This window comes from Chinchilla lanigera, unplaced genomic scaffold (assembly GCF_000276665.1).
Source record: "Chinchilla lanigera isolate Chin_1 unplaced genomic scaffold, ChiLan1.0 scaffold00095, whole genome shotgun sequence".
Classification (NCBI taxonomy): domain Eukaryota; kingdom Metazoa; phylum Chordata; class Mammalia; order Rodentia; family Chinchillidae; genus Chinchilla; species Chinchilla lanigera.
The window spans coordinates 2,047,191-2,066,447 of NW_004955496.1; the positions used below are offsets into that span (position 1 = coordinate 2,047,191).

Consider the following 19,257-nt stretch of genomic DNA (forward strand, 5'->3'; position numbering starts at 1 on the left):
GCTAGCATTGCGCAGGTGCTGATTGTGTTACCTTCCTATTGCTAATGTCACAGCTCAGCTACAGAAATCGCCAGCAGTGCACTCCCTCAGTGTTCTTTAGGCCCAAAGGCCAGGGGAGCTTGCCTGTGTCCCTGACCAGCCTGGGCTCATGGGTGGTGGCTCTGGGAAGCGCCTGCATCCATGTGTTGATCCCAACCCTAGAGCTGCAGCCCGTCACCTTGTTAGCCTATGGCCGAGTCACTCCCTGTCCTGGAGGTCGTGCTGGGTCCTTGCCATGGGCCCTCCAGTTTCTTGTGGAACTCCGGTGCTGCAGTTTGACTCCCTGTACTACTCGTAAAGAACATCCTTTGCTTTCCATGTGACGACGTTCTGTCCACTGAGATCATTTTACCGTTTTAAGCTTAGCTGATAAGTAACTGGTTGCACCTGCAGAGCCCCTTGGCTGTGCAGCAACATGGCAGTCAGACGGTGGAGCGCAGGCCGTGGGCTGCCTCTGTGTTCTGCCCACCACACTCATGAGCTTTTCTGTGGAGATGTCTTGATGCTACTTAAGATGCCCAGAATGAGCAAACATCCCTGTTACTCTCAGAATATCTCCAGCCTTCATTTCCATCCCACAGGACCTTTTCTCTCTTTTCTCTCTCTTTGCAGTGTTTTTCTGAGGATATTGGGGAACCAGCTTTTCATGGATACATGAAGTGCTTTGTTGTTACTGTTTTTGATGTTTCTTCTGTGGACATCTGGTTGTAACCGTGTGAGTTTACAGATGGCTTTACCTGTGTTTGAAGATTGTGCATGCATTTTATTTTGGGCAGTTACTTCATGACCATTAAAAGATGTAATATTACTCTATAGTTTTAAAAAATCAAATGACACACTTCATTTTTACTGTATCTTGTCTTGAACGTGATCCATGGAGACTCCGTGCACCATTCATTTATTAACTGCCTCCGGAGCCTTTGCTGCTCAGCTTAGCTAGTAGGGGTAGCACTGTGGGAGGCAGGCAGATGCTGTTCTTGACCTTGTGGGACAGCAATTGTCAGGGAGCAGACAGCTAGCCAGTCAGACAGCCACTGATGCCACAGCATAGGCACAAATGTGTAGTGGAAGAGCATGGGAGGTTATAAGCTTGCTGACCGGAGTCTGGGGCATTGGGGATGATTCCTGGGGGTCAGTGGTGCAGGGCTCTGAGTGGGCATCCTTTGGGGAAGAGAGAGGAAGAGCATTGTGAACTGGAGAAATAGCACCCACTGAGGTCCAGGAATGAGGAGTATCATAGAGGTCTCAGAAAGAAGGCCACGTAGAGTAGAACAGAGTCTGAGGCACTTGGTGAGACATCTGAAAGCTGAAACAGAATAGGGGTGTGTGTGTGTGTGTGTGTGTGTGTGTGTGTGTATATGTGTGTGTGTGTGTGTGAGGGGTGTGTGTGTGTGTGTGTGTGTGTGTGTGTGAGACTGCTGTTGAACCCAGGACCTTTGCAATGAGCTATAGCCTCAGACCTTAATTCATTTTGGGACAGGATTTCCCTGAGTCACTAAGTTGCACATCCTGGACTAGAGCTTGTGATCCTGCTACCTTGGCATCCTAGAGTCCTGGGATGACAGGCATGTGTCACAGTCCCAGTTTGGGATAAATGAGCTTTTAGAAGTTGTTGTTGGTTGGCTATAAGGAAGCTGAGGTAATGAGGTAGGTTAAATTTGCAGAGTGGCTTTCCTCAGCTGGATAAAATGCAATATTTTTATAAAAAGCACTGTGGTGCTGACAAGGTGACAGTAAGTACCTTGAGGGCTGTACTGGGAAGTGGGCCAGGCCCTTCCGGGAAGGTGAGTGGGAGCTGCTTTGGCCCTGGCTGACTGGAACGGCAATGTTGCTGGCAGAAGTCAGGGCTCCGCTCCCTGCCTGGTGGAGTCAGCCAGGACTGTCCCTTGCATTGCCCAGGACACTGAGGCTTGAAGCTCAGAGCTCTGCTCACAGGCGAGCCCATGCTTCCTGGGGATGTCAGAAGGACAGGGCCAGACCTGGCGGCGTGGGACGGCTGTGCTTAGGGTCTGCGGTGGTCAGCAGAAAGCAGCACATGTGCTTCCCACAGCCTTTGCTGTGTCTGGGGCTCCACTCATTCCTGTAAGCAATTCTGCAACCACAGTGCACAGCTTTGGCTAGAAATGACAAAACATACAAGGCAGTGAAGTGCCACAAGCAAGGAGAAAACCAAAACAAAAAACAAGCCCAGAGCCTGCAGCCCGTGACAGAACCAGCCACATGTGCTGGACATGGGGTTCAGAGCAAGTCAGGATAAAGCCAGAGACCAGCTTGAAATGATCCTCTGGGGACACGAAAGCAGGAAAATGAGCCGGTGGTTTCGGCAAGAGCAGGGGAGGGGAGGTGGCACGCAGATGTGGATGAGTGAGGCGAGGGTTAAGGTGGTACATTTGGGGGCGGGCAGGCTCAGCGGTGTAACCCTGTGAGATGGAGGAGTTTGTGCCTCTTCTCCGAAGAGCTCTTTAGTGTACCAGGTCCTCGCTTCCTCCAGAGCATCCCTGGTAAACTTCCTTCTGTCAGCGGAGACCTAGACAATGTGGAAAAGGACATTGTTTTTCTTTATCCTTTCACAGCCCTCTCTTTTAAAAGCCTCCTAGAGAAGTGAGAAGATCCCCTGTCCTAGAAATGACATCGACGGGGTTTTCTCTCCTGAGGAAAGTGTTAGGCACAACAGGCAAGACAGCACGGAGTAACTGTCATGCCAAGCAGTACCCGTATGTGGCCTGCGGTCAGCCACAAAATCTGAGACAGGGTGAGGGATGGGAGGTGGGCACAGAGCAGCAGAGACAGAGCTTGGAGGCCCCCTGGGTTGTGGAGAGGGTCTCTGCTACATTCTGTGCAAGGAAGGTCACCTGAGTCCCATGTGCTCAGGCCTGAAACTGTCTCCTCCTAGGTTGCTTCCTTGTGGGTGGGTGGGCTGCCTGGGCTTTGGTCTACTCTTGGAAGAATAACGGGTTCACGGAGTGGATCCTCCCTAAGAGGTCAGCCAGTGAGAATATGTGTTTCAGAAAAATAAGAGAAAGCTAACATCTGTTCATTGCCAATATTTTTGTGTGGTTTGCTTTCATTCTTTTTCTATACATTTATTCCACACACTTGAGCATAGAGTTTTTATGAGAGGATTTTGTTTCTGCTTTCTAATTTACTTTTCACAAGCGCATTTCTAGCCACCTCTGCAAGTGGGTTCCTCTCTGGTACCCTGGCTCTGGCAGCTGTGGTATGTGACACAGGGTCGAGCGATGACACCTGCAAATGGCATCCACGCGGCCACCAGGGCCTTGGATGTCACCGGGGCAGGAAGTGTGTGCTGGTCCATGTCCTCCCTTGCCTCACCCCTGGAATCCTGAGTCTGGGTTTCTTTTACATCTGTGCTGTCACAGGCTGTCCTGCTGAGATGTGGCTCTGCCAGCCCCAGGCTGGGCACAGGCTCCGTCCTGCCATGGCCATCTGACCATGAAGAGTTGTTCCAGCAGGATGCAGCCCCAAGCTGTAGGTCTTAGGACACCTTGATGTATTTTCTTCTACCTTTTTTCTTCCTATGGCTTTGGGATCTTCTCATTTTTCTTGTTTTTTGCCCTTTGGGGGAGAGTGAGATTTATGTTTTATAAAACTATCAAAGCAGAATTTCTTTCCTGCTAGTGTGCCACTTGGCAAGATTTCTCAGCTCTAGTCTTGTTTATATTGGGTCTTGATGGGCCTTTGCTCTGGGGAGACTGTCCTGCTTCTGCACATGTAGGCTGTGTAAAGTCACCTCTGTTGAGAATCATCAGTTCATAGCCATGTGGCAGATGGGGTGTTGTAGTCAGGGTTTATAGGGGAATAGATTTAATACAGGACACATAGCTTACAGGATTACTTTATAATATTCACCCGAAGAGGCAAATGCAACAGAGTGCAAGAGATCTGTCCACACACTAGAGACCCAAAGAATCCAGCTGAGGGCTGGATCCCATGGCATTGTCCTGCATGAGTTCAACTGGAGGCCTAGAGCCCATGACAATGTCTCATGCAAGTCTGTACCAAGATCTGCATTGGGAAGGCCCAAAGGTCAGTAGTAGAAGCTAGGAAGTCTGTGCCCTGGGATGAAGGATCTGTGCCAGTAGGCTGATAGATCTGCATTGGAGCCATGAAATGATGCTCAAGGTAAGGACCAGAGCTCCCCTGAAAAGAACCACAGCCATCCTCAGTGACAGCGAGGACCTGAGCTCCTCTGACCATGAAAATAGGGAAAACCAGCGTGACAAGCTTCTCCAGTAGAATCAACAGCACACCATCTTCCTTTGCAGTTCTCCTTTTATGCTGTTGGCAACAATCCTCAGGTGGGCCTTCCACACCCAGCACCACACTGATTCAGTTCAGCAGGGTGATCCAAGCTGAACATTAGTTAATCTACCACATTGGGAGACCTTATCGTCTTGATTATTTCATCAATAATATCAAGGCAAACATAGCTGCTTCTTTTGTTTAAAATGTGGAGATCTTTTGCATTCAAATTGGGAGCTGAGTTGGGCATTCTGAGGGCACTTGATATGCTACTTTCTGAATATACAAGGATACATGTGTCTCAACAATAGAAAGCAAATAATGAACAAGAAACACCCTGGTGACAGATGAAAAGATTATCACATGAATTTAGAGCCGTGTCCTCATTACCTAGGATTTCATACATGGGTTCTGGTTTGGCACATGGATTCTAAAAGTACTATGTTAGATTTCCATCACTGAAGCAAAATAAGACAGTCAGCTTAAAAAGAGGAAAGGTCCATTTTGGTTCACAGAACTTTTGGATGGTGGTTTGGGCCTGTGGTGGGGTGGCTTATGTGTAGGGGGAGTCCAGCACCTTGGGAGATGGGCCGGATCCAACTTTAGCAGGGCTGTCTTTGGGTAAATAGCAGTATGCCCAGTGCAGCCTCAGATGAGCTCTCAGGAGTGTGAGGAGTGGAGAATGCTTATGCAGACACAATCCTGCCACCTGTCTCATTCTGATACTACTGTTTCCATGCTGGGCAGCTGGTAGGGCTTGTGTCTAGATGTCCCCTCAAAGTCTTATGTGGTCATAGGTGGGGCTTTTCAGAGGTGGCTGGATCTAGGGATTGTGCTGCTGGGATTAAGGATGTGATGCAGGGATTGATTCATGGTGTGATGCTAGCATTCAGGCTGCCCCACCCTGGGTGTGAGTGCTACCAGCCCTAAGGTGTGTAGCCTGGATAGGATACAAGTAACAGAAAGAAGGTTGCTGGTAGCCTAGTGCTGCTTTGCTACATTGCTGCCTTCTGCCTCCCATGAGCCGTCTCTCCTCTGCGATGCCTGTCTGCCATGCCACCCTGCCTTGAAGCCAGCTGACTATGGACTGAACCTTCACAACCGTGAACTAAATAAACCTCTTCTCCTTTGACTTTGGGTATTCAGATGGGTATTTTGTCTCAGCAATAAGAAGAGTAAGAGAGCATCCAAGAGCTTCTTGGATGGGCTTTCTGAGAACTGAGGTCTGTTCTGGATAGTCAGAGGCTTCTTTCTAGGAGCAGGTGAACAATGATGTTCCATTGTGTAGTTGAAATCACAGAAATTCTGGACTTTGCCCTGGATCAAATATTTATAGTTCCTTTTGACATCCATCTATTCCATTCATTTAACCCCTGTCCTATGCTGTGGTTGACTATAGATCTCATGACATTTTATGGTGAAGAAAGTTGAGTCAACTCTGTAATACATTTTAGGAAGCTGTAGGCATCCACTATTTGAGTATCTGTAGCTTCTGTACTAAGGTGATGGTAGGAAAACATGACACATTGAAGAAATGGATTAATTAGGTTGTAGGCAGTTACATTTTTCTTGTATTTCAGCTGGTCATTGGTTAGAAAATAATAATTGCTACAGTCATCACACATGAGACTAACCCATGCTTTCTCAGTCTCTGAAAGCCAGAAGTAACTGTTTATCTGGTTTTGAAGAGATTGTTTTTAGTCACCATCTTCAGAATACTGAGTGTTTTGATGTATTGTAAGTGAATTGCTTTTAAGTTAGACGAGAAGTTAATTAGATCCAAAATAATTAATTAGACTAACTTATAAGTCAGCACTGTTAGCGTCACTGTATTCTGGAGCTGGTCAAGATGCCGGCCACATGTGGCTTGTTTGTCACTGAGGGTCCCTTGGGGGCTGCTGGCTGGTCTGTTCTTGTCCCTCCCTGCTGTCCTGACCCCTTCCCACTTGTTTGTAGAGAGCCAGCATTCTTTCTGTTGTAGATTAGAAGAATCTGTGCTCCAGTGGTTTTGAAAAGCAAAAAACCAAACATACTTGTGTTTCTCTTTCCAGGTGCCCTGAAGATTGGTTAGCTAGTGTGGAGCAGTGGTCCTAATGAGGACTGCTTTGCTGGGAGCCAGAGGCCGGGGTCCTTTATGTAGTAGCCTTTTCTGCTCCTGGCAGATGCCTGATTACTCATAGGTAAAATTTAGAGCTACTTTTAGATCATTCCAGAAATTCCTCAAGGTTTTTTTTTTTTGATTCAGTTACTTCTGCAAAATAATGTCCATTTAAAAACTTGTGACAGTGTGATTTAGTTAGAGCAACTCTGTGTCAAGACCTTGAACTTGGCTTCTGATAAAAAGTTGAGTCCTTGTGTAACTGAGATTGAGTCCTGAGTGTGAGGCCGAGGGCAGTGTGTTTTCTGTCTCTGGGGTGGAGCGTGGCTGGTGCTGCGGCCTATGGAGGCGGAAGTCCCAGTTCATGTGATGGAGAAATGCTTGTGGCCTGTCGTGTAGATGGAGTGTGAAACAGCGCGGGGAGAGAGGTGCCTGGGGACCTCCCTTTAAAAATGCAATTTCAGAAGGAGTGCCGGCCAACTTCTGCATTACAGACAGCTCAGGAAAGAAAGGACTGAATTGGTGTGGTTTTTTTTCCTTTCATCTGAAAGCCCAGGCAGAATCTTCCAGCACGCTCCTCTGTTCCTCCTCTCCTTACCATCAAAAGTGAGCACTGGGGCCTCTAATGTGCTTTTCATTTCTGAAACCAAAGTTTAAGGTCGACGTGGCCAGAGCGCCCCAGGCCATGGCTATCCCCAGTGAGGCATGCTTACAGAGGGTGTGATGAGTCCACGCCCACCTCTTCCGGTCTGCCAGGCCTGCCCAGAGTGGGTTGGATCTCCGCACAGGTCCCGTTCCCCCAGGGCAACCTGGCCTTGTCCCTGCACCCTCACCTGCGGCACCCCTTGCTCTGCCCTCCAGCCCTGACGGCCTTTCCCCTTGCTGCTCTCCTCTGCTTCTCCACCTTTCCTCCCATCTCATTCCTCTCCCCTGCTTCCGTCCTCTGCCCCTTTTCTCACTTTGACGTGTTTTCTCCTTCCTGTGTATTTGTCTTGAAAAATAAAGATCACATTGTTAGCCCACTCTGAATCTGCCCCCTCACTACTCCCTCTCGTTGGATCCTCTGGCAGTCAGCTTCTTTGTTGACAGCAGTTTAAATCTGATTTCCACTTTCGGTGATTTTCTTTTCCCCCATACTGGTCCACTTCCCCAGCTCCTTCAGCCTTGCGTCCTTGGGCTCCTCCTCCTCTGCGCTGTCACCCCGCTGTCTTCCTCCAAGCTTGCCGAGAGTCTTCATCCTCTCGTGTGCCCATCCGCTCTCACGTTCAGCTTTCAGTTTAGTGCTACTAAATTGACAAATTACGTCTCTAATGCCAGCCTGACGTGAAGTTTCAGAACTCTCCTCAGCCTTGCTTCTTTTTCTAGGTTGTGAGTCTGGACTGTCTGCCAGCGCCCTTCACAATGCCCTCTGACACCTCAGATCTGCCTCCTCTGGCCACACCCACCCTCCGCACCCTCCCGGCTTGGCTGCTTGACCCTTCCTGAGCTCTGGCCAGGATGCATGGAGATGGCTCAGGCCAGGAAGAAGTGCCAGGTGTCCTTAGGGTCCCAGGTGGCGTACCCGGCCCTGCTCGTTCTTGCTTTCTCATGCTTGCTGTCTGTGTGCTTGGTGACTTGACTGCTTGCATGGCCACCAGTTTCTAAGCCACTCATTCACCTGCTGGCCCGTCCATACCTGACCACACCGTCTATTCCTAAGATCAGCCACCTCTCAGTGGCTGCTGCCAGCCCAGCCCCGTGTAGGTGCTGTGATGTCACAGAATGCGCCGCTCTCCTGGGAAATCTGTCTGAGAGTCTCACTGTGGAATGTCGTATATACAGGATATGGATATGAAATAGTGTGGCCCATTTGATCAGTCACAGGAGAATCAGTGGCCAGGCCCAACTGCACTCTTAGTCAAGAAGGCTCTCCTTGTATCCAGGCAGCAAAAGACGCACCTGTTGAAGCATGGTGGGGCTTTTTCAAACCCAGCCTGGCTTCTTCCTTCTTCCTTTTTATTCATCTGGGCTGCTAGCCTATTGTGAGCCTGTCCCATGCCTACTTTAAAGGCAGTGTAACATTTTGCCCAGGGTTTTACCTTAGATTATTCAAGATCCTTTGACCTCAAGGTGACTGTTTAGCATGTTGCTACTATAAAACAACTTTCATATCACTGTCTTAATATAATATTTGCCTGTCTGATTACTCCTGAAGGTGGAACACACCTGGAGAGCTCTAGAAGCTAGATTTTACTGGTCCTCGGACTCACTCTACACCTTGTGTAGAGATGCTGGAACTTGCAGCCCCTAACTAGGAGTGACCAGGGCCTGTGACCTGGCGGCCTCAGGCACCTGTGTGAGTTGGTCCTGTATGGAGGGAAGAGGGTGAAATTGCAGGAGGACAGTATATCTTGTAGCCACGGTGCTTTGTGCTTAGTAGTCTAATGGTGTGGGGCTGTGTGTGGATGTGTGTGTGGTTGTGTGAGATTAGGCCTTGCTATGTAGGCCAGGCTGGCCTTGAACTCAAGGCAGTTCTCCTGCCTCAGCCTCCCAAGTGCTGGGATTACAGATGTGCACCACTATGCCTGCCTTGTGTATGTGAAGATGTGGAAAAACTGTGCTCACATCCTCTGTGGTAGCTAAACAGTGGCAGAATCTTGACCTCCCTGGATGTGGCTGCTCCACGCGCCCAGTGTTACAGAAAGCTGCCTTTTCTCTCCACGTCCCAGGCGCTTGGCCTTCCACATTAGAGCTTTCTGAATGGCTTCCGGCTGGGCCCCGCCCCGCTGGGCTTGCTGTCCTATGCAAATCTCCTGGTTTGGGGTGGGCGGCTCCCAGGACTGCGAGCATCTGGGCGGCGCTGTGCCTTGTGTGGTGTGGGGGTCTGAGCCCAGTGACGCGGGGCTGTGGCCCCGCGGGGTGGGCGCTAGCGGAGGGGTGGGCGGAGGACTGCGGGGCACTCTGCCCTGTCCACTTTGGGAGAAGTGGAGTAGCATCTGCAGCGAGCTCAGCGAGCGTCTCCTTCGAGAGTCGCCTGGCCAGAGCTGGCTTGCGCAGCAGTGTGCAGTGTCTGTTCCCAGCGCGGTGCACTGTAAAGCCACACTGCGGCGCCCAATGCGCAGTGACCTCGAAACCCCGCACTCACTCTCTCTCTGCCTTCTGCAGCCACGAGGACTTCGAGTTCATCTCGGGCACACGCATGCGCAAGCTGGCGCGCGATGGCCAGCGGCCACCCGAGGGCTTCATGGCGCCCTCGGCCTGGGCGGTGCTTTCCGAGTACTACCGCGTGCTGGAGAAGGCGTGAGCCGCCGGGATGGATGGAGCCGGAGGACCGAGCCGAGGACGAGGACGGACGGAGGGGACCCAGGGCGCTCGCCCTCTCAGCCCGCGCTGCCTTGGTCGGTCTCCCGTCGCTCGCTGCTTTTAATGTCTCTTTTCCACTCGTTGTTTTCACTGTTCCTGCAGACGATTTTACAGCCTTGTCTTTTTAGATCGTGTTTATGCTTCTGTCTCACAGTCCCTGCAAGCTGTTAGATTAGTTGTAACCAGTAATACACAGTCTTACTTTTTCCTCCCTTAAAAAAAGAAAAAAAAAATTACTGAACGATAAACATGGCTAGACCTTGTCTTGGAAATTTTGCAAGACAGCTGTAGCAGTGAGATGTTTTTTCCTATATTGAACATGTAAACCACTTCCTCTCTTCCTTCCAATTTGCTATTGATCTTTCAGCTGTTATAATGTAAAACATTCTTAGGACCTGGATAAGCTCAGAACAGACTTCTTTATTCAATAAAATTACATTTTTTGGCTTATTGTTTATGTGGCATTTTTATATTGTTTTGCTCACACATAGCTTTTCTGTGTTTGTGAAAGATTTCTGCCAGGCATGGCGGGACACACCTGTAATCTCAGCACTTGGAAGGCTGAAGCAGGATTGCGGTGAGTTCAAGGCCAGCTGGGACTACATAGTGAAACCTTTCTGTCTCAAAAAACAACAAAATTTCTGCTAGATGAGGGAAAATGTAGGCATCTTGATTTGTAGAATCCAGTAGTCAGCTCCTAACACCGTGTTAGTTTTGGGTAGTAGGAGCTGTTTTAAATAGGAAAAGAATAAAGGACTCTTAGTCCATCCAAAAACTTAACTAATTTCCCCAAAGATGCCTGTATTGGTCTTAAACACAATAATCCACCAAGGGTTTAGCAATAATCCACCAAGGGTGGGCATTATTGCCTTATTTAACAACCGTTCCTGGTGTTGTAGGAGCGACTTCTAAATCACAGTGGCTTAACCTAAAGAAGGCTTTTTTGGTCTTAATAATGTCATGTTCTCCTAGAGGGTTGATAGAGACATTCTGTTGACCTTCACCTTCAGTTTGATGTCCTACCACCTTATACTACCATGACAAGAGGTTTTGGAGGAAAAGAGCATAAAAAATTAAAATTATACACAATGCACTCTTATAGACCTAGCTACTCAGGACCTGAGACTGGAAGATTTCTTCAGCCCAGTTTTGAGACCAGTGTGAGAAACATAGGGAGACCTTGTTTTAAACTCACGGACAGGTTCTGAAGTGTGGCTTGCTGGTGACCCTGTCACCTGCCTATTGATTGGGCAGGACAGCTTGCACAGCTCCTTAGCTTGGAGGAGCTCAGGGGATGGACTTCTGGGTACAGGAGGCAAACATGCAATTCAACTTCAAGGTAAATTTTACGTCAGAAACATTTCAAAAAGCAAGAAACACAGGAAAAGTGCATTTAAAAACTGTTTATTGGTCAGAAAACAGCTTATCCATCTGAAATGAGATGCAGGGGGCCTGACCTTGCAAGATGATGACTTTTCAGGAAGGGTGGGGTTGTAGTGCGAGGGGATGGGGGGGTGTTCCATGATGGAGCATGGCACATTCAGGGCAGCAGAGGAGAACAAGGGGTTTTAAGGGGAAAATGAGGACAGGCACCTGGGCATTTCGAAGCAATTGCTCTTTTGTTGTGATGATTACTAATGAGGATGACGTCAGGCCAAGGTTGAGCAGGCAGTTGCTGGGCAGGTGTCTTTGTAGAAGTACTTTTGGTACAGGTAGTGGTTTTGACAGTCTTTTTGTGATAGTTCTTGTTATCAGGCAAGTATATGTGAGTGTGATGCCCCCAACCCCCTGAGGACTTTGCACCTCCTTTGTCTTTGGGTTTGACGTAAGTGACTCCATTTTGATTCTGGCAATTTCCACAGCATTCTTTCAATCCTAAACCTAAATTCTTGTAAAATTAAGAGTAAAGAAAATCAGATGATGTGTGATCTAAAATGTAACTTGTGCTTTATCAGGGACTTGTCCTTTCTGAATCTCATCCCAACATGGCCTGGCCTCAGCCCACCGGAGAGGAGACTTGGTATGAACCTGAGTGCAGACTTCTGTTCCCTAGGGATTAGCCACCCTCTGTGTGTTACAGAAAGACCGAGCAGGAAATAAAAGTGACTGCTGATTTCCACCAGTCCACAGGTTGGTTTGGACTTCCTTAATCTACAAATCTGATATATGTGGGAATTTTATTTTTCCTCTCTTTAGTTCATAAAAATGAACTCAAACCAGTCTTTAAAATTTCAGCCTTTTTGCCCAAACCTTTCCTGCCAAAAAGTCTTGAAACTCTAAGTGCCATTTTTATCAATCCATCAGCTGGAAAAGTGGATGGAAAAATAATTATTTTTTTTAGCAGAGGAAAATAAAGTGTAATCATCTTGGCAGAAATGCAGTGTCTTAAGTCCATCCATTTGCTATTCCACAAAATAATCAAGACCACATATTCAAGTTTTGCTTTCATCCAGGAGGGGAATAATTATATATATCTCTGGAAGTCAGCATGCAAGTATTTTATCAGGAGAAATTCGGAAGTCTTGTTTCCCACACGGGGCATATCTTCATTAGCAGACATATATCCAACAGTGGGTTGGCTCACAGAGTGAAGAGGTTTTGCCCACTGGCCTCTTAAGTGTGGTGTGCATTACTGGGAGGGCTACAGCTAGATTCTCTTCCTAATTGCACAGTCTTGTCCTGCATATATTTATTTTCTGGACTGAGTTAAAACCCACTGCTCTCAAGGACTGAGTGAGCAGGGTGTCTGGAGAGGAAGGCTTCCTGTCCCCACTTCTGTTCTCATGTTCCCAAGGGAGACACCCAGAGTTAGGACTTGGTACCCATGACTCCTGAAGAGGGAGGTTGGAAAGAACAGCGGCTGGAGTGACTGACTCCGCAGAGGTGGGGGTTGGCAGAGCAAGGGTGCCCATGCAGCTCTGGGTGGACGCTGACCTGCTCGTGACCTTTAAGAGGAGGAGAGGGTGTCCCAACAGCCCCCACCTCACACCCACATTGTTTTCCTCTGGATGAGAGATCCCAAAGAAGGCTACTTTCTGCAGCTTCGGACTCCCTAGTACCTCAGCTCAACATGCCCTGTATACCATTGGAGCATGCTGGGGGCAGTGGAGTCCAGCATGCAGGTTTAAGGCTGATGACCTCCTTCAACAGCATGCAGCAGCTGACGAGGCGGGGAGCTCATGTTGGAGCATCATGAAAGGAAAGGAATCTGCCATGGGAGCTGGCAGCTGTATGGTGAGGAGGGCAATTATGAGCAAGCACCTTCCTTGGAAGAGTAGAGGGAGGAATTAGGTAGAACCAGGCAATGGTGGGTGTAAACAGGTGGAGGAAGGCTGTGAAGTAGGCTGTATCCTTAATGCAAGCAGGAAGAAGCGGCCAGCTGCAAGAGTTCTCTCCCGTGAGAGCAGGCAAGGTGACCTGGCTGCTGCCCATCTTTACTGTCTGATACAGTCTCACCCTTTGTCACCCAGGTCCTATGGCTGCTTGTGGGCAGCGGCAGAGTTGAGTGGTTGAGACAGAAACTTCGTGTCCTGCAAAGTTGAGCAAATTTACCATCTGGCTCTTTACAGAGCGCCTGTCAACACCCCTAGATGGAGAGTTACTTCCGTAGCCAAGTGTCCGACCTCAAAAGGGCACAGGTGCGGGGACAGCAGCATGCATACCTTTCAGTCTGTGTCTCACCTTCATGTTACTTGCTTGGAGTTGGTGGAGGTTGGAGAGCAGAGTCCCATAGCTATGGGAGACAGCAAGACCCCCCAGAGGGTTTAACCCCTCAGTCAGGGAAAGTAGTGTGACAGTGGCCGATTCCCTCCTGTCTAGGACACTGGATGTTAGTGACAGCTGGATGTCCAAACACTTCATTCTCACCTGTCAGGTCCGTGCAGACTTTGCCTGGGGCTGTGTGGACGGAGTTGCACACTGAATCAGCCAGAGCTTTTTGTATCATATTGATCCAATTCTGGTAATAGGAACCAAAAAATTTTAAGTGATTATATTATTTTAAAATAAGAAGGATAGATTAGAATCACTTGTAGGAAAATGGATGCACTTTGAGATCATAATTCTAAGTGAAATGAAACGCATGAGTTTAAATACTACACAGTTTCCTCTTATCCGAGAAACTCAATTTATAAATAAAGTGCAAGATAGGTAGTAGGAAGTGGAGAGATAGGTTTTCTCAGATGGGCAGGGGACCAAGAGTTGAATAGCTGGGGTGGGGAGGAGCGGAAGGGAATGCGAAAAGAACTGAGATGTGCTATGTACACAAGGAGTGTGATCATTACGTACTGCAGACATGTACCAATAAAAACAAAAATGTAATTTAAAGAAGTACAATAACTATAGTGAAAAGAATAAAAATATGTCTAAATTTCAGTACACCATGATTCTACCGGTAGTTTTTGACTTGAATCTTAGCATGACTGTCCAGGTGACAAAAGTTCATGAGTGAAACATTGGATTTCTCAGCAAGGGCCCACATATGTGATGCTCACGGTTGTCATGCATGTGACCAGGGTGTGAGCCGGGGTTCCTGTGGCAGTGCCCACCTCCTGACTGCCTGGTTTTAATTTGTATACCATGCATTATATGAACGTTTCCCCCTGCATTTTGTTGCCTTTAAAAAAAAAAATTAGAGCAAAAGAAAAACCTTAATATATCAATCTCTCAGGGAGGTCACCATATACCATACAACAGCTGTGTGGGTTCTTAAATTTTTTACATTTTTACTTTGGAACAATGAAGAAGGGAATTTGTTTCTTTTATTCATATTTTTAATTGATTAACCATATTATGCTCAAAGTTGGCAAAAATGTTTTCTCTTACTACGAGAAATAACCAAAGGAGAACAGAGAGCCTCAATACAGAAAACTATGGGATAACTTAAAGACAAACTTGAAAACTTGAGTTTTAAAAAAATAAATTTAATTAAATAATTTTTATCAGTACTTGTTTGCAATGCATAAAGATTACATTCATTGTTTGGAATTGTTTTATGCACACAGCACATCTATTTCTTTTTGTCCACATCAGATTTATTTATTTTTGAGTCTTTATCAAGTTAATTTTCATAAATACAAATTAACAGCCAGACTAACAGACCAAAAAGCATATATAACACATAAAACAATTATACCAAATTAATGTATTTTTGATACATTGGCCATGCTGGAGTATAACAACTTTTTTTTCTCTTTTTTTTCTATTGTCTGTCTTTTATTTTGTGCTTTATTTATATGAGAAACCAGACAATATTTAAGCTCATATGTCTGAATTATTTCACTTAACATTATGGTCTCAGGGAGCACCCATTTTCCTACAAATGACTCATCTATCCTTTGTGTCAGCATACTACATTGTGTATAAAGACCATATTTTCTTTATCCATTCATCTGTTGATGGCCATATAGGCTGCTTCCAAGATTTAACTACTAAGAGTTGTGTTGCTATAAACATGGGTATGCAAGGATCACTGTAACTCTTTGGGGAAGGTAGGGGTCTATAGATGAGAAAAGAGAATAGGGGCCTCCTTAGGTCTTCTAGCTAATCCTGACTGGAAGGAGTTAAAAACAAACTTTACTAGAAAAATTCCCTTGGGAAATAGGTCAAGGATGGGGGTAGAAAAGGAGAAAAACCAGATAAAGAAAGGCATCAAATGACGTGGGCCTTCCACGAAGAGACAAGAAAAAGAGCTGACAGGCAGGACACAGAGCAAAAGCCAAGTGCACAAATGATAAGCCATCCACACCTCCAGGTGAATGTAGGGGAAGCAAGGGGGCTGCTGACTAAGGCAGTATATACTCACACCTATGCACTAATGTATACATACATATGTGTGTATTTGTTCACTTGTGTCACTATATTAGTCACTCTAGGGTCAGTATAGAGTACAGTAGCTACCCACATTCCCCCTTACTAACTCTAAGCTAACCATGCCAACTAGACACCCATCCTATTGGGTTAATAATATCCCTTATTTATTGTGGGCTGATCAGGTCTACAATCTCCTGAACTAGTGTACTGCAAAGGCTAAATAAAAAGAGGCAAATAGAATGATTTCAGGGCTCCAGGAAGATCAAAGCACTCTCACAGAATTTGAGATTCTCTCAGGGCTAAGACCAAGACCTTCTCTGGGTGTCCTGTTTTTATTTGGTTGTCAGAAGGGAAGGGAGTACTCAGGAAGGGTGGAACTACTCAAGGACTTCTCCAAGTAAACTATTAAGGTAATCCATCCAGGAGTGAAATACCTGAGGCTATAGTCTTTATCTAGTTGAGATCAGATCCAGGTGTCCTTGGCTGTGATCTTGTCTTATCCTTTGAGGCTTTCGGGCTTCATCTGCCATTACAGGCCTTAATAGGGATTAGTGACTCATAGAGGTTCGCTTACTGTGAGTCCACTGTCCATCTCCAGATAAGGAGCCTAGGCCTTGGACAGACTCACAAGTAAACATGGAAAGTCACTTGGTTAATTTAAGTCCTGCTCAGGGCTGCTTTATAGTGGTCTCCCTCACCACCCCAAAAGTAAGTCCCTGCAAAGTAGTCAAGGACAGGCAAGACACAACAGAAAGAAACTGCACGTAGATCACCAGAAGAAATGATGGTAGGCAGGGCTACTGGGAAGCCAATCCAGTTATGGCAAGTTTCGGGTGTGTATGTTGGAGGGCCACTCACTCCCCTATAAAAGCTGCTGGGAACAAGGCCCACAGGTCCTCCAGGTTTCTGGAGTCCCTTACCCTGATTCTTTCTTATCAGGGTAACTATCTTCTCCTTTCTTCTCCCTTCCTTTTCTTCTATACAAATAAAATGTCTTCCTTTGTTAAACTTTGTCCCTCTACTTTTTCTCTGGGGCTGAGTTTACAATCCTGGTGGGCCGAGTTTACGACCCACAGCAGAGCAGCAGTGCCTGTCTCCCAGATGGGACATCTTTGGTTCCTTGACCAGGAGCCAGATTCAACCCCTAGAGGGGGAATATCTAGGTTGAATGAAATTTCTAGTTTTAATTTTTTGAGGAAATCTCCATACTGATTTCCATGGTGGTTGTACCAGTTCACACTGGAAAGTCAGTTTTGAGTGATTAACATTATGTTAAATGGAAACTTTTAAAGGCAGTCTTTTCAGGAAATGATCTGGAGTGATGTTGTCTACCATGAAAAGTCTAGAGGGAAGAGGTGATTTGATAAGAGCAGAGCTCTGTGTACAGGTGCTACATGATAGAATATCTTCAAGTACTTGTTCTAGAATGTTCCATATAGTAGGTATTCAGATGTGTTGAGGTAGACACGCAGAGTTCCCAGGTTTCCCTTCTGCAACCTTTAGAAGCCTCTAATTTTTTTTGAGGTTGGCAGTGTACCTGGCTCTGAAAGCTGGGCTGTAAGGTGCTAGGACCGACCTGGTCCCCAGCTTTCCCGGCCTATTGTACCTGTCCAAGGCCACGGGACCAGCTGAGCCAAGGAGACCTGAGTCAGATTCTGTCAGGGTGGTTTCTGCTTTCCTGTCTCCCTAAGAGAGGAAAGTCATCATACAGTATCCCCCACACCCCTTTTGGAAAATGTTTTCTTAGCAAGCTTCATAACAAAACAGCATGGATGTATATAGCAGCTTCTGTTCTCTTGCATTTGAGAAAGGCTAAAAGAAGAATATTTATTAAATTGTGGCCTTGACCCATTTCTATTCAAGTCATTGGATTGGCATTTCTGGATCAAAGACAGGAACATACATTTTAAACATGTGCTGCGTGTCCTTCTTATGCATCTTTTATGCCTTGTGGCATAAATGCTGAGTTTCTAAATTGATTTTTTTCCCAAAGATGAGTTTTTTATAACTGCATCATCCATTCCCATTGTAGAAGTTAATAAGGTTGGGACTAGGCTGTCAGCTCCAGAAGTGAGGTTTGTGGAGAAATACTGCTTCAAGTCAGAGAGTAAATCCCATCCTTTGCTCATGTTGAGAAATGCTTCATTTGAGAGGAAGCGCTGTGTTTTCAGCTGAAGCCAGGGGTGCAGCCTAGATGCTTCTTTCTTGAACAAGGGCTCTGACAACCATTTCTTCTTTGCTAATGAGGTTCGAAAATGGTGTATTCTCACAAAGAATTGGGGAATCCTAAGAGCCTGGGTAATCTTGAACAGAACAAGGGTGCCACTAACAAGGCAAGGGGTGGGATGTTTAAATGTTTACCTGGGCCCCACATTGCCTCTACCAGATTTGCGGTCGGCTTCAAGATTTCATCCAGGGATACCCTGGATCTCCTTAGCTGAGAGCCTTGTCAGTGAAATAGGGTTTGGAAAGAAAAGTCAGCAGCATTCCAGGGCCCCTGTGGATCTCCTCAGAGACCCCGAAGCTGACTGCCCCTTAGAAGACTGGTAGGCCCTAGGGAGAAGCCATGTGGTCTCATGGGGTATGGGTTTGGTTGCCCACTTGGCCTAGGTATGGGGCACAGCTTAGGCTGTTTGCTGTCCAGGGCCAAGCTGGGCATTTCTGCCTCTTTCTCTGTGGCTGTGTTCTAGGATGGGGAGGTTATCAGACATGAGAACTGGGAACACCTGTGGCTCAGAAAGGCAGCAGGGCCTCTAGATCATGGGCCATGAAATGAATAAGAAGTAGGTGAACATCTGCTATATACCACGCTGTGTGTTTTCCTTATGGAACTTATCTCTTTCCTTCTTGTAATATACTTAGGAGATAAAACTCCATTTGTAGATAGGAAAACTGAAGTTCACAAAGGTTAAGGTAATTATCCAAGATCACAGAGCTGGTAAAGGCAAAATCAGGACTGGGCACACATTTTCAGCTGCTTAGAGTGAGCCCCAGTTCCTATGTATTTTTTGATTCTTTTTTTCTTGTACTGGGAATCAAACTCAGTACCTTGTGCTTGCCAGGCAGGTTGTTTTGCCACTGAGCTAAATCCCCAGCAGATTTTTTGATTCTTAAGCCTGCCACTCCATTGTTCAGACTCACGGCGCTTTCTGAGGCATCATTTCACTATAGACAAGCAAGTCTGTGTGAGACAACAGGCAACTAGAGAGGCACTGGGCCCAAGATAGCAGCAGGATGACCAGACCTTGGTCAGATAAGCGGGAACCTGAGGTCAGAGTTTAGAAGAACTGAATGGACATTAAGGCAAGGATATAACAAGCAAGGTGACAAGTGAGGTGACCGATGCCCACTCTGACAACTTCTGCTCCAACATAACTGGAAAATGTTTTTTTCCTTTTCACTTTGTTCTTGTAATGAACCACTTAGAATAGAGGCTGAGAGGGACCTGCAGACACAGGCTTGCAACGTGCCTCCGCTGATTTCTAGTTTCAGTGAGCTTGTTTTAGTCCTACAGGTTGACCTAGAGTTTGACTTGGAGTGGGCTGAGCCCTGGTCATTTTTTGGTATAAAAACTTGTAGACAGAGTCCTTGTAGCAACTCACTTTTGGGTCCCCTCCTAACTGTTGGGAACTATTTCTCTCTAGTAACCTTTCCTCCTGTCTACCTTCTTTGTCCTCGACTTCATTCTTTGGTTTCGTGAAACA

The 19,257-nt window shown here is 46.7% G+C and overlaps 1 protein-coding gene across 5 annotated transcripts in view; it reads left to right on the forward strand.

The window, feature by feature from the left end:
• Papss1 (3'-phosphoadenosine 5'-phosphosulfate synthase 1) overlaps positions 1–10,194 on the forward strand; it is a 63,962-nt gene extending 53,768 nt beyond the window's left edge. For all 5 annotated transcript variants that reach the window (XM_005406213.2, XM_013505422.1, XM_013505423.1 and 2 more), the window contains one exon: positions 9,545–10,194. In XM_005406213.2, the coding sequence (XP_005406270.1) occupies positions 9,545–9,683 (139 nt within the window). In that variant the 3' untranslated portion in view covers positions 9,684–10,194. The remainder of the gene's footprint in view (positions 1–9,544) is intronic.
• The last annotated feature ends 9,063 nt before the right edge of the window (positions 10,195–19,257 follow it).